The sequence below is a fragment of the Polychytrium aggregatum genome (assembly GCF_025602895.1).
Source record: "Polychytrium aggregatum strain JEL109 chromosome Unknown BJ171scaffold_11, whole genome shotgun sequence".
In the NCBI taxonomy this organism is placed as follows: Eukaryota; Fungi; Chytridiomycota; class Chytridiomycetes; order Polychytriales; genus Polychytrium; species Polychytrium aggregatum.
The window spans coordinates 373914-388622 of NW_026516213.1; the positions used below are offsets into that span (position 1 = coordinate 373914).

Here is a 14709-nt window from a genome sequence, read left to right on the forward strand (position 1 = left end):
TATGATGGTGAACGAAATGCCGATTACGACGACAAGAACGGCTACCATGATGATTACGATGATCACGATGATCGCCGAGATGATCGCGATGATCACGATGATTACGATGATCACGATGATTACGATGATTACGATGATTACGATGATTACGATGATTACGATGATGACGGAGATGATCACGATGATGACGGCAACTCCACCCATCCAAACTTTGACTGGAGCACCGAAGGCGACAGCGACGACAACGACCCCAGCCACCAGAACGACGGCGCTGTGTCGTCTGCTCCACATTCTTTCGAGGCTGTCGCTGAAGAAGATAGCCAGGTCCCAGCCGACAGCGATCGTAGCCAAGCAGCCGATCTCGAGCCCACTGCCAGCCCCGAGCTGGTCGCTGCCCAGCATCGCAGTTCCCTGGACTCACCTTCGTCGACCTCAGCTATTGTCTCCGCCAGCACCCCTGCGCCAGGACAGATCTACGTCGAAAACAGCTCCAGTCAGTCGAGTTCCGCGCCGCTGCCAGAACCCGGTCCTTCGGGTCCGAGCACATCCACCACCACCATTGCCGCTCTGCTGGGCGGTGCGTTTGTTATATCGATCGGCGCGGTCTCGATAGTTCGCCGTCGACGTCTTGCACATCAGGCATCGGCAAGCTCGCTTGCGGTCAACCCAAGTACCCCGCAGGCCCAGGAGCCCATGCTGTCGAGCAAGCGCCTCCATCTCGCCCGGAAGCAGCCTCGTCGCTGGTCTCTCAAGCCCAGTCGTTCCCTGCAAGCGACGAGCAGGACAGCAAGCCTGTCCAGCAACGGAGGCGTCGTTGATTCCAAAGCTGCAGGCGCACGCTGCCAGCGGGGGCCCAGATCCAGCAGCTTGGTGTCGTCCCGAATGTCGTTCTACGTCGTCCAGGACCATGATCTTGTGCGGGTCATGGAGCCACAGGCCGCTGCCCAGCCGGATGGTGGATCCGTGCAATTCAGCCGCCGAGCCGCCGAGGCCGCAATGGTCTCGCTCAGCAGCCCTCAGTCGCATGTCGACCTTTAGGTACAGCATCAGCAGCAGCAGCAGCAGGAGCAGCAGGAGCAGCAGGACGAGTCCACACGGGCTTATTCGCGAGGCTTGGTGCTCTCGTTGGTCGGGCTCGATTTGCTGTTGGCTTGGCCCGTCCGCATGTGTCTGTGCCAGGTGATGCTTGGTATTTGGTTTTCCAAGACATACCCTTTCCGTTCTGGCAATCGAATTCATATCTGCATGCCTCAATCGTCTCCCCTGCGCTCGACAACTTGGGGGGGTCGTGCGGCTCGCCCTTTCGATGGGGATCCAGAGCAGGGGAAGAGCAGGCTCGGGTGTCGGCGGGGCGAGGCCGCCGCAGGAGCCGTCTCTTGCCGATGCAGGCACTGGGGTCAACCGAGCCGAGTACTGCGATACCGCAGGTACTGCACTCCAGGAGCAGGTTTCGATCTGCCCGAGGTCGCTGATGGCGATACGGCCGGGCATTGGATGCTGATGGCGAAAGTGCCGAATTCTCGTCTGTCCTCGGTGGGCCTCGGTGGGCCTCGGCCGCGGTCTCGGTCTCGGTCGCGGCCTCGGTGCTTTTTTTCTTCGACCAGGCCCGGCCTTTGCGACATCGCTGCCTTGCGACCCTCCCCATGCGTGCGGCTTGAGCCGGCTGCTGCTGGATTCTGCCTCTGCCTGTCTCTGCCCGTCTGTCACTCCGTCTGGCCGATTGTCGGCAGTGTCGCTTTTCTACCGCCTGCTCGCTGTGTTTGTCCGTATCTGTCCGCTGTCGGCTGCTGCATCCGCACCGCGGCTTTCATCACCAACGAACCAGCGACTCCCGTTTGTCGATATCGACCCCCGTCCGTCTGCATTTAAAGCATCAAGGTAGCGTATCACGACCGCATGCGTCCTGCTCTGTTTGTCTCTGCCATCCGCATCAGCTGGTTGGAGGGGGGGGGAAGTGCATGCGGCAGACCCCACACGGCTTGGCCAAGCAACTTTCGGCTGCAAACCACGATATATTCGGTTCTCGACCAATGCGCCGGATGAGTATGGAGGCATATAGGCAATAGTGATACGCAGGCAACAAAGCCGATGCGAAAGCCTCAATGAGCGCCAGCACTAAACGAGTGCTCATGCGCCTTGGAGAAGGGTCTGCCAGTGGGGCTTGGTTCGCACCCGAGGCAGATTCGGTCGCAGCGCTGATGCAGCGGCATCAAGAACATGCGGCGCGGCATCGTGCTATAATCCCGTATTGGGCGGAGTGATCCATAGCCGAAATCGGCCGCAAGCAGCGCCCGGAATCGTATCAGTGAAGTGCTACGAGGATCTGGCTGGTGCCCGCAACCCACTCCCATTCCCTGGACGGTGGCATCCGAGGCAACACCCGGGGCAGCATTTGGAGCAGTATTGGAACAGCATTTGGAACAGCATTTGGAACAGCATTTGGAGTAGCATTTGAGGCACACCATCAATGTCCGCGCTCTTATGATCAAGATGCAATTCCGCTGCCGGTGTCTAACGGCTTCGCACATCCAATGTCGCTGTCCTGACCCAGTTCCTTCATTTGCTCGTCTGTCACAGCCCTGCCTTTGCAACCATCAAGCCGCATACGTCCATCTGCCACATCATCGCTTCTCTGTCTCGAGCCACCATTCCCTCCGAACAAGATCCGCTCTCTTGAATGAGAATACTAGACTCTGTCCTCCAAATCCATCGACAACTGTAGTCCTCCATCCAGCTGCGTCTGTGATTGTGATTTGCGATTTGCAATTTGCAATTTGCAATTTGTAATTTGTGATTTGCCTCCCTCGCCCACAATGGACTGTACACCTGTGCTCAGCTCCGACACTCCGACTTCGACCACATCGAGTCTTCCCTATCGGCCGCAGTCTCTATTCGAAATCGTTCAGATTCCACACAAGATCGTGTTTGAGAATGTGTACATGAACGGACTGCACTCACTGCGCCGGATCGAGATTCGAAACACGACCCCGTGCCCGCTCATCATCAAGCTTCGCTCCAACATGGGCTCCCAGATCGCCTTTCAGCTTACCAACGAAAACCTACCATCGCGGATCAAGCGCCGCACGCCGCTCTTGGAGATCGACTCGGATCGTCACCGAAAGCGCTCGCCCCCACGCCTTTCGGAGCTATCACCGACGTTCTCGACGTCGCTCGAGTGCCTTTCTTCGTCGCTCGGTGTGGACGTCCAGGCCGATCCATCAAGATGTGCTACGCCCGAATCTTTCTTTGGTGGCGAGGACTCGTGTCCTCCCAGCCCTCCCCTGACAACCAACACAGTCGCCGCTTCAACAATAGGCGCATTCACCTCCGAGGGCGGCCATCATTTCAACCAGCTCTTTAACTACGTCAACCACATTACCGAGGTTTATATTCCGGCCAGCCAGTCGCAGCACGTCATTATTGCCTTCCTGCCAGATTCTCGGTCCAAGAACAGGGCCGCTGGTCGTGGCGATCCGGGCGACGATGCCGTGCGTGATGACGCCTTTGATCTCCAGCGGCTCTCTGGACCCAGCCCCGAAGACGAAACCTTTGACTTTTTCGAGGTCAACGGCCTCCTGTTTTTCTTTGGATACCTGGCTGACCGGGGCGCCCCGGGCGTGGCTCATTTTGAGCAGGAAGCTGGGCTCGCCTTGGACATGGATCCTATTGCTCCCAAAAAGATCGACCCCTCACTGCCTGCGACAAAGTCCGTGCGCGGCAAGCTCTTGGACGACGGCAAGTCACAGGAGAGCCCCACCACGGCTCGACTCGATGCCGATGCCTCCGCTCAGCTCGAGGGTGCTGGGATCGTCGAAGGGAAAGAGGCGTCGTCTGTACCTGACTACCAGGTAAGCCAACTATCGGCCACGGCTTGATAATCGCAACTGTGTTCGAGACCCTTGACCGTTCTGACCTCGGTCTCTCGCCTGCTGTTAGCTGACGATCAAGCTGCGGTCTCGCGTCTGCCGCTCAGTCCTGTGGACAGACATTGGCGAAACTGGCATCATCTTTGAGGACTGCGTCATTGACGGCACGTACTTCAAGGACTTTACTATCTGGAACCGATCCGAGATCGATCTCTTTTGGATTTTAAACACCGAGGACTTTTCCAGCCGTGGGGATAGTTCGTGGCTAGTGTTCAGCGACCACGATACCGGTGACCCGCTGGACGACAAACCCATACCGGCCTTTTCACATCGCCGCATCCGGGTCACATTCCGCCCAAGGGAAGTTGGCGAGTTCAACTATGATCTCCAGATCGAAAACCTGAACGACTCGGACAACGTCATGCAAGCCCATATCCACGCCGTTGTCCGCAATGTCCATCGAGAAGAGTCCCTGGTCGTCAGCAGCGGCAACTCGTTGGACTTTGGCGAGTGTCTGGCCGGGCAATGGTGCAAGCAAAAGCTGGTCCTCCGGAACGTCTCCGAGTCGCCACTCGACATCGCCTTTGCCGTCGACAGCCCGTCAGTCGTGTTTCAGCTCAAGAGCGACTATCCGGTGCACGAACCACCGCGCGGCGCACAGGGACTCTCAGAGCGGTCTGAGCGGATCCTCTTGGAGCGACTGCGGGACCTTTCCTTTGCCTCGACATCCAACTCTGAGTTTTCGGCGCCGCCCAGCTCGACCTCGAGTCGGGCCTCGTCTCCCACGCTCTTCTCGTGGAAGGACGCCGATTTGCTGTATGGCTCATCGTCCATGTACCTGTATGACCTGATGAACAGCAGCAGCAGCAGCAGCTTTCGCTTCGGCGAGGGCGAGGGAGGGGTTTTCTTTTCACCCTCCGGCCGCCCACCCACCGAGGGCGTCGGCGTCAACGGCGAGGAGTTTACTCGGATCGAAGAAATGCAGCTCAAGCCCGGCACCGAGAGGACTGTTGAAGTCTGTTTTAAACCCGAGATGGGCATGGCGACGGTCGATTTTCGTGCCGGCCGGCTGGCCAAGCGCAACTTCCGAATTACCCTGACGTACGGACGGGACGGACACCTCGGCCGCGAGAAAAAGCTGATTCAATGCAAAGCACGCACATGCACATCGTTCATCGAGGTCTTTCCAAAGGAGCTCAATTTCGGCGACACCGACGTCGGCACCCTGCGGTCGTCCTCCATCCAGGTATTCAATCGCTCCGATCTCCCGACCAAGGTCGAGCTGCGCTTCATTTCCAAGGTCCTGAACTGCCAGCCAAACGAGACCCCGGTGCCTCCGAATCAGTCGGTCGAAATCAAGATCGACATCTATCCGCGCAAGGTCAATCCCGACTACCGCAAGGACATCACTGTTGTCAACGGCATGAATCGCGAGGACGACAAGACCGTTGTCGTCCGATCGACCAACATCGACAAGCACCGCGTGACCTTCCACTCGCTCTTCTACCGCATCCTGACGCCCACGTCCTCCAATTTTCTGGACTTTGGCGCCGTGGTGCTCAGCTCGCCCGTGGTGCGGTACTTTACTATCGATAACATCACCAAACAAAAGCTCGTGCTGGAGATCACATCATCGATGCCGGACGAAATATCGCTCTTTACCAAAGCGGATGATCCCGAGGCCGCGCGCACGATGACGCCTGCGCAGAGAGATGCCCCCGTGCCCTCGGTCGTCACCAACCAGCGCAAGGCCATGATTCTCGAGTCGATTGGCGACCGTCGAACCCTCAAGCGATCTACCATCGAGGCTGGATCTTCCTTCCAGCTCACCCACACTCCCACTACACCCAAACCTGGCGTCGACACACAAGTCGAGACGCCGACCAACTCAGCCTACCTTGATCTAGCCCAGCCAGCCAGCCGCCAGCCCCCGCGGTCGCCGCGCAAGAAAAACCCTGGCGCTGTTGCCTCCGGCCTGTCGCTAAAGCAGCTACGATTGCAGTTTCTGAAGAAAAGTTTTGGAGAGGAGGACCGCATCAAGCCACCGGTGTTTGACCGTCCAGACGCGCCACATAGCATTGACTCGCTGGAGGACACCTCCAGCAAGGGCAAGACTCCAGTTTCGAGCGTGCGCGAGACGCCATTGCCGGCTCACGAGGATGGCGACGATAAGATCCCTGTTCGCTATCGCTCGTCCTCGATTCAGCACGACGGCGTCATCATGGATGAAGTTGGCACCAACGCGCTCCCAATCAACCGATTTCTAGCGCTCTGTGAGGCCATGACAGGCACCTACCCTCCGCTCTTCCCAAAGCCATCGAGCGAGGAAAAGTACGTGCGTGCGCAGATGCTCCTCCGGGCCGAAATCGACAACATGGGCGGCGACACGCGTCTGCAGCCTGTATCGGTGATTGAGATCCCACCCGAGTCGGAGCGATTGATCATTGTGGTTTTCCGAGCCTCTGGACAGAACAAGCCGATGATCCAGGTGTGTATCCTCGTCACCAGGCCGTGACCTTGGCTCAGATCGCAGCGGCTTGGAGCTCCGAGCTTTTGGACGCGGCCGGATATGCACTCTCGCTGGGGTGTAGTCCCCATCGGAGCGACATAGTCCTGATGCATGATATTGCCATTGACTCGCCTTAAACACATAGGGCAAGCCAAGGAAGCACGATGCTCGCCTGTTCCTGCGTCTGGTCGAGTTCGATCGCAGCAACGTCAACCAGCCCCAGTTCGATCAGCTGTTACGCGGACACCAGAGTTTGATACCTGTGCGCGAGCTCATGATTCGCTCGTCGCTGTGTCGCTCGCTCATGGACCTGGGCCAGAAAAACATCAACTTTGGCGTCTTGGACAAGAACGAGCGCCGCACCAAGACCATTATCCTGCGCAACAAATCCGAGGCGCCGCTGCTCTACTCCATCCACAAGAGCGGCAGCATTGCCTCGGGTGATCTGATCATCGGCGAGGGAAAGCTCGGCGTTCTGCGTGGCTTCAGCAAGAAGGAGGTCACGTTCATGTTCGACCCCAGCCTCGCCGGGCCTTTCCAGGAACGGCTTCTCATCGAGAACATCCAGGACCGCGAAAACGACCAGACCCTCATGGTCAAGGCCAGCATCCGCCGCCCGGCCAACTTTGTGCTGCAGTCCCTGATGCTCGACTTTGGCGTCTGTTCGATCGGTGAGAGGGCACAAAGCGTACAGTACATCGTCATCTCCAACACCAGCATGAAGCACACCCGCACCTTCGAGGTCCGCTGCGACCCCAACGAGCTCAAGTTCGGAAACTGCGTCGGGCAGCTCGAGCTCCAAGACGATATGGCCGACCCAAGTGCGGCTGACGACGCAGGCACCGGCGATGCCAAGGGCACTGCAAAGAAGCTCATCATGCTTTCGTCTGAGATCGAGGAGAAGATCGAGCAGCTCGAGCAGAAGCTCAAGATCAACAAGCGCAAGGGACGCGCCGACAAAGTGCTGAAGATCATGGCGCGCCTGGAGAAGTTGAGGGCTGGCATCGCCGATGACGAATACGGCGCCGACGAGGAGCAGCCAAAGCCCGAGTCCGATGCCAAAGCTGCCCAGTCAGCGACCACGGAAGAGTCGGCGAGCCCAGCGGCCTCCTCAGCGACCCCCTCCGCCCCACCCCGGACAGATGGCTCGCCGGCAGGGAATGCCCCTGCAGCGCCTCCTGAGGGCCACTCCAAATCGACTTCGCGGCGCTCCTCCGAGATCATGAGTCTTGGCGGGGCCTCGAGCCAGGGCCAGCTCTCGCAAAAGTTCAGGCGCACGGACCACTCTGTGATCTTCTCGCTCGAGCCACGTACGATCAAGAAAGTCTCGGTTTACTTCCGGACCATTCCGATCGCGTCGTCCCAGCCGATGCAGGGGCGGCTACCGTTCACGTCGGGCAAGTCGATGTTGTTTTCAGGTAGCTCTATTCGGCAGCGCTGCCTTTGGGTGTGCGAGATCAATGTGCGAGATCAATGTGCGGGATCGGTGTGCGGGATCGGTGTGCGGGATCGGTGTGCGGGATCGGTGTGCGGGATCGGTGTGCGGGATTGGTGTGGGAGAGGGCGGCCGGCATGCACATCCTAGTGGCGGCTCTGTTCTGGACAAGTGCGCATGCTCTGCTCGCCTCTGACCGTCTTTTCGCCATTCCAGGTGCCGACAAGCCAATGCAAGAGATTTGTATGGGCAAGATTTATGTCCACGAATACAAGAACACCGATGTTGTCAAGGAGGTCGAGTTCAAGGCGATTGTGTCGTACGACAGCGCTGGCCTTGCAAGCGGTGCTGCCGCAAAGCCCCACATGCCGCTCAGCGACAGCCCCCACAGTCATCCCCAACGACCACGATCTCCGTTTGAAAGCCGCGTTGGGAGTGCGCCACACTCTCCGTTGCCGCGGGCGCATAACGCGGCGGCGCCGGAGCGACCAGTTACCCCGCACTTTGATGAGAAGGTCGTCGCGGACGCTGTCGTCCTCGATACCAAGACTGTGGTGGCTTCCACTACCCCTGCTCGGTTCCTGGTCGAGCTTCCGCTGATTGAGCTCGGCAAGCTCGAGATTTCGGCCCGACGCGATTGCTACTTCACTCTGACCAACATGCAGGACGAGCCTGTTACGCTGGCGATCTCCGAGTCTCATCCGGCCACTAGCCAAGTCGGCTATCCGTCGACTGTGACCCTGACTCCCCGTGAAACCCGCCGCGTCGATACCTGGATCGTCCCAGGCGCTCTGGGTCGGCAACAGCACATTTACTACTTTAGAGAGGTCGATACGACCGAGGGCGCCTCCGTGAATGCGACGGCGCGGGCAACCTTCAGCTACCATGTCATTGAGTCGGCATATCTCAAGTTTCCATCGCTGGCATCGGCTCAGTCTGGAGAACTAGACCTGGGCTACTGCTATGTCGACCCGGCCAACAAATACGCTCGTCTCAAGACGCTGCCGATCGAGAATATATCGGAGGACGACATCTACGTGACTGTGGCCTCCAACCTGGCCTTCCAGTGCCTGATCTTCACCGACTCGTCGCTCGACACCCCGGTCAACGAACTTCTCCTGCGAAAGAACTGCGGCACCTGCGTCTTCATTGCGCTGCAGCCCAACATTGGCAAGCGGGACAAGGCCGCTGGCCAAGTCACCTCGGTCCCCAGCGGCACACCGTCTTCCGTCAACTCGACCGCGCTCGCATCCGAGTGCCGACGACTGATTGGCGGCATCCGATTCTCTGTTTCCATCAAGGAGAACCAAGACCTTGTCAATGTCATGGTGCAGACGGTCAAGTTTTCCGCAATCATAGGGCAATCCATTCTGTCGGTCTCTGAATCCGTGATCGACCTCGGCAGCTCCTTCCGTTTGGGCTCGGTCTTTCGGGGCTGCTTTGAGGTCTCGAACCTGTCTCAGGCACTGCCACTCGAATACCGAGTCGAAAGCTCCAACAAATGGATCGAGATCAAGCAGGACACCGGCACCATCGAGGCGCTTCCAGCCGGTGACGATACACAGCCAGGCAGGCGCAACAAGGTCAACTTCAAGGTCACGCCGCGCAAGTATGGCTACTTTCTCGAGCAAATATCCGTTGTCAACCTCAACAACACGGCCCAGGTGGTCACGGTTGAGATCCGCCTATTTGTCGATATCCAGTGGGTGCGCGTGAACCATATCGTGTCCAAGAAGAAGCCCGTGCGCGTCTCTGCCAGCCCCCAGGTTGCATCGCATATCGAGTGGCAGAATGTCTATCTCACAGCCGCCGAAAGCAGTGCCCCCGTTGTTGCACAGCTTACTCCGCCCAGCACCTGTCCGTTTGTGGTTCAAACATGCAGCCACGGCGCCGGTATCCAGCTCTACGAAAAGGCGTTTGAGATCGTCAACGCGTCCGAGGAACTGATCGAGATCTGCCCACAAAGCGACCGCGATGTCCAGGTCCGCTGGGTGGTTGGCCACATGTCCGGCTTTGTCATTGACAAGACCCCGGTCGGCCCGCAGATACCCGATTGCTCCGAGCTGTCGACGGAACAGGCCGGCAACCAGCGCTTCCGGGTCGTTGGTCCAATTCTTCTGCTCCACGCAAAGCAGACCGCAACGTTCCACATCACAGCCCCAAGGCCGACGAAGTTGACGATGGAGCAATACGGCCAGCTGCGACTCGGGAAGAGAATCGAGGACTCGGGCTTGATCATCCTGCATCATCCCGAAAGGGACATTTCACTCAAGGCCATCAAGCTCAGGAGCGGCTATGCTGTTTCCGAGGCCGAGGTTGAGCCACTCGCAGTCGATGTTGGCAAGGTTGGGCACTTTACCAACTGGAAAGACGCCCCTCTCGAGTTTACTCTCCGCAATCTCAGCCAGATTGAGTACCAGTACGAGCTTCAGACCCCCGACGCAATCGAAATTGTCTCGATAGACGAGAACACAGAGCACTTCAAGTCCACGGCGCGCAGGATTCCTGTTGGCGGAAGCCACAGGATCCATGCAGTGCTCAAGCCGCGAAAGCTCCAGGCGCCGGCCACGGGGCTCAAGACGCTGGCACTCACCGTCGTCAACTCCTACAATCCTCGCAACACCCTCCGTGTCGACATTTCAGCCTACCTGACCTCGTTTGAGCTTCGTTTCGAGCGGTTGGTTGTTGGCGAGCTGGTCCTGCCTGTGCTGTCACACCCATCGACGATCAACTCGCTGCCGTGCGACTCGTGGTTCACAATCGTCAACACTTCGGACGAAGATGCCAAGTTCGAAATTGGGTTCTCGCTGACCCCCGAGATCTCGCAGTATGTGCGCCTGGAAGTCCTTTCGCGGTTTTCAAACTCGCCGCTTGTTGGAACCGTATCACTGGCTCCCCATGGTGCCATCGAGGTCCGTGTGCGAGCCTTTGCCCGTGAGGACTCCCGGATTAGCAGCAGCAGGGGACGAGAGGGCTCGCTGATCAACCCCGATGGGATTACATTCGGCACCCTGTGCGTGACCTCCAAGAACCAGGCCGTGATCGAGGACGAGATCGATGCCTCGGGAAACAAACGGCGTCTGGCCGAAACCATCCCGATCCGTGGCGTTATTGTGGAGGCCCAGACCTTTGCGCTCTCGGACCGACGACTTGAATTCAAGAGCCTCGTGTCCTCGGATACGGAGGACGAAGACAACACCTCGCCCGAACGCTCGCTCAGCTCACCAATCCCGCCAGAAAGCGTGGCAACCCGGTCGACGGCCCCCTTGACGACTCAGAAAAACATTGTGACGATCACCAATCTCTCGCCGACGCTACCGCTGCTCTTCCAAGTCAAGCTCGAGCTGCCGATGGAGGTGCATTTGGGCTCGGATGTGCTCCGCATCTCTCCACTGGACGAAAACATGTGCGGCACCGTCGAGCCCGGCGGCCGGTTCCTTCTCAGCGTCGAGCTGGTCAATCCAGAAATCGGGGGGCTCTCCGAGGACCTGCGCCTGGTGGTCACAGACCGCAACACGCTCTCTGGGAGCCCGCAGGTGGTTCTGGTGGGCATCGTCGAAGACACGGCCGGCACGCTCATGATTCCTCACGAAGTTCTCATGAAGAGCAGCAAGTCCGAGCTGTTTGAGGACATGGAAATCTTTGACTCGCAGCCCATGGCCAGTCCGGACTCGGTTTCGCTCGGGGTGAAAAGCAGTGCGGAGCCGGCAGCAACAGATGAGGACGAGGACAACTCATGGCAGTCGGACAGCATATCGAGCGCGTCATTTGCGCCAGAGCGGTCGCTGTCTCTGTCGCTGTCCATACCGCGCTACTCGTCCATGACCGACATCAACCTGCCGCACCGGCGCCATATGGGACACATCATGCTCCGGGGATGCAAGCGCGTTACCGAGTATCAATACGGCAATGGCGACCTGGGCGGGCTCTACGAGCTCAATCTTGGCCAGCAGGACGCCGGCGGACACCCTATCATCAAGAAGCTTGGCTTAGAAAACCAGTCGTTCGACCGCGTCTCCTATCGGATCAAGATGCTCAACGAGGCCGATCGATCTTGGCTGGTCATCAGTCGCGGCGAAGGCACTCTCGAGCATCCAAAGCCAGCCTCGGGATCGGGCAGCCTCCATCGCGACAGCCACGCCGTTACCCTGACGTTTATTTGCGCTGTGCGCGGTGTGTACTTTTCGTACATCTCCATCGAGAACATCGACAATCCTGCAGATACAAAGACGCTGCGTGTGGTGATGGAGGTGGTGGGCCGCCAGAACGTGCGCCGACCGGCCGCCATCACCGCAGCGATGGCCGCACCGGCGATAGGCGCTCCCGAGCAGCTCAACAACCACATTTTTGACGTCCGCATCACCAGCTCCGAAGGTGACCCAGCGCTGTTGGAAATGAAGGATCTGTACTACGACTCGCACTACAGCGCCTACTCGATGATGATCTACAACCGCGAGAACATCCCGCTCGACTTTACGGTCAAGTCCAGCCTTACCTGCGACGACGCGACTGAGCTCCTGTTTTCGCTCTCGAGGACCCACGTCAAGCTCTTCAGGGTACTGACGATCCAGCCCGAAAGCAGCGCGCGCGTGTATCTATGGGCCCGCCCGGCCCAGGACGAGCTACCGGCGAGTCGCCCGACGCTTCAAGAGGCCGACGTGGTTGATGTAAAGGATATCGAGGTGTATGTCAACTGCCGCCTCATCAAGGACTACCAAACCATCGTCCCACTGCGGCTTTTCTGTCGCCACCCACAGATCCAAGTTTCGTGCACCGAGTTTCAGTTTCAAGGCAAGGCCGTGGCAGGGCCCGCGGGCGGCGAGGGCGAAGAACGCACATGGAACATTGTGCTGTCCAGCTGCATGGCCGACATGGACATCACCAATCTGCTCTCCGATCCGCTGCACTACGAGATCATGAACGACACCATGTACTTTGGTCTCGAGTTTTTCTCACAAGAAACCGGCGCGACGACCTTTGTTGGTCCACGCCAGGAGCGGCGAACCTGGACGCTGCCGAGTGGATTCACACACAACGTCCGAATCGTGCCGATGAAGGATGTGATCACCCGCAACGCTGAGGTCCTTCGCCGGGTAGGATGCCTGCAGCTATGCTGGATGTGGGCCCGCGGGCTTGAGCGAGATACGTCTGCAATTGACTTGCCGCCCAGAGTCGCCCATATACCTGCTGGCGCGGGCGACGGCCATGCCGAACGGGCGCTGTGCATCGCTTGTCTAACCACCGGGAAACGTCATACTGCATGTATTGCCACCAGGAGAGGTATGTGAAGGAGCACCTCATCATTTACAACCGACTGCGGCCCTCGGAGCAGCACTGGATTGTGATTAGCCTCAGCGTCGGCCATGCCGGCGAGTTCCAGGTATGTTTAGGGGCGAGCTGATCGCAACTGGGGGCGCCGGTGTATGCTTCTCGGGCGTCAACATCAAGTCAAGTCGCCGCATCACGGCGATGTATAGCCCTCGCTGAGCTGACAGCCCGCGGTTCCACAACCTCCAGTTTGCGTCCGGATCCAACCGCTCCTTCCTTGTCCTGGAGGGCCACATTGTGCACTTCTTGCGCGAGATTGATGTCAATCTCAACATCTTCTCGGTCAATCCAACGGGTGCGGAGATACACGAGCTCGACGACGGCCGGGTAAATACGCCAGCACCTGAACGATCGGCGGACGATTTGTGGGCGAACCGCGTCAAGGGGCGGCAACCCTAGCGAGCGGCGAGATGGATCTGCTGCGACATACTGACACAGCTGTCTCTGTTGCGCACGATGCAGTCTCAAGACGGAGCCAGCCTGTCGACAAAAGCTGGCGATGTCTTCTTTCGATACATCTACATTGTGGACCAGCTCATCCACTACGCCTCGCGCAACAACGGTGTCGACACCTACATCCAGGCAGCGGCTCTGCTCTTCCAGTATGTCCAGCCTTGGTGTTGCTGCTCGCGTGCATGTATTACCTCTCCATCTGTTGGTACCAGCTCAATGGACTGATCCTTTGCACTGCCCCCAGCTCGCTGTTCAGTCATGCTGTCTTCAAGGAGTTTGCTCCCGCATCGATCAAGCCTGGAGGCGCCCCGATGTGGCCGCTCACCCTCTATCCCTGGGTAAGTCCGCAGTGGGACATACGGTTCGAGCAGCGCATATGCCTCTGGACGAGTGATCTGACAAACCACATCTCTCCTGCCTCAGGTCGAGCGCTTCGTCCACTTCCTGTCCTTTTTCCCCCAACGACACTCGCGCCTGGAGACGCTCAAGGAACTCTCTCGGCAGCTGATTGCCCCATCACCGGGAAGCGCCATCAACGGGACGTCGGTCTCGCCAGAGACCAAAGGATTTGTATCATAGCCGCATTATCAAGCGCCTCGCATATTCGTGCGCACGGGATCAAGCACATATCTGCCCCCAAGATGCTGTGGCTCTGGGACCTGCGAATACTGTGTGGTGCTGGTGGCAGCAACTGTGTTCTCGCTCTGGCCAGGTTCTGCCGCCCCAACTGTTCTATACTGTTTCATCTGTTTTCTCCGCTTCTCCTTCTTTGATCGCATGATACTATCCATCGACGCCTCTGTATTTTCTCGACGCTGCCCGCCTGCTCTTGTTCGTTGCCTTCCTGACCTACACCCTATGCTTGCCCAGAGCCTGAAGCGCAGGCTCTTGCGATGACGATGATGGTTTTGCTTGTTCCTTTTCTTCTTCTTCTTCTTCTTCTTCTTCTTCTTTGCCTCACGATGAATGGGGAACTCTCTGGCAATCGCCATTGATACGATGATGGGACGAGGGTGACTATTGTACGCTGGTAGTGGCATATACAGCTTGTTCGGAACAAAGCGAGACAGCGCCCAGTTCTGCTCTGCCACAGTTCAATCCTGCCTTCAGCACTGAGA

At 58.3% G+C, this 14709-nt stretch overlaps 3 protein-coding genes across 3 annotated transcripts; 2 read left to right on the plus strand and 1 right to left on the minus strand.

Annotated features, from left to right (window-relative positions):
* Positions 1–106: 106 nt before the first annotated feature.
* Positions 107–1462, minus strand: BJ171DRAFT_497444 (uncharacterized protein; the record flags this gene model as incomplete). Its single annotated transcript, XM_053110287.1, has 1 exon — positions 107–1462. A coding segment is annotated over exon 1 (803 nt), but the record flags the coding sequence as incomplete, so codon positions are not given.
* A 173-nt stretch (positions 1463–1635) lies between these two features.
* On the plus strand, positions 1636–3111 carry BJ171DRAFT_457391 (uncharacterized protein; the record flags this gene model as incomplete). The annotated part of the gene is made up of 2 exons (XM_053108349.1): positions 1636–1878; positions 2578–3111. Coding segments are annotated over 2 exons (343 nt in total), but the record flags the coding sequence as incomplete, so codon positions are not given.
* On the plus strand, positions 2690–14309 carry BJ171DRAFT_29085 (uncharacterized protein). The gene is made up of 9 exons (XM_053106935.1): positions 2690–3848; positions 3937–6354; positions 6521–7793; positions 8027–12903; positions 13089–13190; positions 13328–13465; positions 13601–13740; positions 13836–13929; positions 14015–14309. The coding sequence occupies exons 1-9, from the start codon at positions 2814–2816 to the stop codon at positions 14168–14170; spliced, it is 10233 nt and encodes a 3410-aa protein (XP_052968446.1). The 5' UTR covers positions 2690–2813; the 3' UTR covers positions 14171–14309.
* The last annotated feature ends 400 nt before the right edge of the window (positions 14310–14709 follow it).

What these genes read in the sequence shown, in the direction of transcription:
- BJ171DRAFT_29085 (XM_053106935.1), top strand. Translation starts at nt 2,814, where the DNA reads ATGGACTGTACACCTGTGCTCAGCTCCGACACTCCGACTTCGACCACA. An exon ending in GCCATGCCGGCGAGTTCCAG is followed by an intron (nt 13,191 to 13,327) that starts GTATGTTTAGGG and finishes CACAACCTCCAG; the next exon opens with TTTGCGTCCGGATCCAACCG. An exon ending in ACGAGCTCGACGACGGCCGG is followed by an intron (nt 13,466 to 13,600) that starts GTAAATACGCCA and finishes CGCACGATGCAG; the next exon opens with TCTCAAGACGGAGCCAGCCT.